At 45.2% G+C, this 1518-nt stretch overlaps 1 protein-coding gene across 1 annotated transcript in view; it reads left to right on the top strand.

The window, feature by feature from the left end:
* The first annotated feature begins 421 nt into the window (after window positions 1-421).
* LOC113367439 overlaps window positions 422-1518 on the top strand; it is a 15512-nt gene continuing 14415 nt past the window's right edge. Inside the window, exons 1-3 of the mRNA XM_026609047.1 lie at window positions 422-500; window positions 629-919; window positions 982-1181. Of these exons, the coding sequence (XP_026464832.1) occupies window positions 422-500; window positions 629-919; window positions 982-1181 (570 nt within the window). The remainder of the gene's footprint in view (window positions 501-628; window positions 920-981; window positions 1182-1518) is intronic.

Genomic DNA, 1518 nt, shown 5'->3' with positions numbered 1-1518 from the left:
TACTTTGAGTTGAATTCTGAATATTAAGCAAGATTTGCTGTAGTACAAATTGTGTCATTAAAAAAGTAATTAAACTTATTTCCTACAACTAAGAAATATTGGGTGCGTGCGGTCTACAATAGTCGCAAGCAGGCTCATCGCTCCTGCATCCTGGCAAGAGACGGTCAAGTCGGGGCGTCGTAGCGCGTTTTTCTCATCTATTTTCCAATTACATAAAAGACCATTCCTTCACGGTCCGCCGCAGCAACTTCTTCGTATGTTAGTCGTCTCACTCGCGCGTCCGTGGTTCTTCGGAGGGAGAGATCCATCCGCGAGATCCGAACCATAAGACGCGGCACAGTCAGTCAACTCACAGACGTACGCGAGTTAACACTACCTTTTATGAATTAATTGACTTGGTTCTAAGGATTAATCGAACGCGATGTCGCCGATAGCAGCAGTGCTGCTTTTGTTTTGTGCTTACGCTAACGGGGTTGATGTTACGACTTCTCCGGGCTCAAGTGATTTTCTTCACCCCACGGTGCCGCGCCAAACACTGCCCGACACTCAGTTTCGTTCGACATTCACGGATGAAAGAAATGAGGTGGCGGCATTAACGACAATGGTGATTACAGTGACTACACGTCAGATGAGTTTTCCAGCAGTGAGGAAATCGGCAGAGCGGGTGGTTCGACAAGAAGGCCCAACCATCATAAGAAACATCGCCATAGGACAACAACAATAACTCCTGCTGCTTTTACAACCACGATCAGGACAACAACACGAAGGCCTGGTACACTTGCAGATACTGGTTTTTCATCGTTAACACCAACGCGCAATACGACACCACCACCTCAATCTCTACCAAATATAACTCGGGATAAACCATTCAGAGACCCTCTGCCCGGAACCTCCGTACAACCGATACGCCCGGATAACGGTGCAAGTTTTCCAACCACGATAGGACTAGGGGTGGTTTTACCGGTGGTCCCATTTCGCCAGGACCGATCACAGGGGTGCCAATAACGGCGGGGGCACCTTTCACCGGCTCAACGGTCGGTTTGACAGGCGGTTATCCGCAATCAGTGACGCCATCAATACCATTCGACGATGCTATCAATTACACAGGACGAGATGAACTGTATCACGATAGACGTGAGCGACCAGCTAGACCCGTCGATTCGTTGGACCCGGAGAAAAAGGTAAGAGAAAATAAATAGTTTTGTGTAGTGGCACCAGGGCCATTTGTGATTTACTTGATGTGATATGTGACAAATCTGGACCGGTACGGTAATCAGTGTGCAACAAGTTAATAAATCAGATCAGATTTCCTGATATTTACCTGCATAAATCTAACACGATACAGAATAACGTTAGAATCCAAATAGAAAATAACATGAAATAAAAATATTTCTGAGTCATATTTCTAACTATTAATTATTATCTTCTTTACGAGCTTCCTCTCTATTTGTACCAATGATAGCGATCGTGAAATACTACCTTTTATGTGATAAACTGTATCGTGCGCAAACCATCATT

The sequence above is a fragment of the Ctenocephalides felis genome, unplaced genomic scaffold, assembly GCF_003426905.1.
Source record: "Ctenocephalides felis isolate EL2017-DRISC unplaced genomic scaffold, ASM342690v1 CF-g0.4_SCAFFOLD_01170, whole genome shotgun sequence".
Taxonomy (NCBI): Eukaryota; Metazoa; Arthropoda; class Insecta; order Siphonaptera; family Pulicidae; genus Ctenocephalides; species Ctenocephalides felis.
This window is presented reverse-complemented; position numbering and strand designations above follow the sequence as displayed.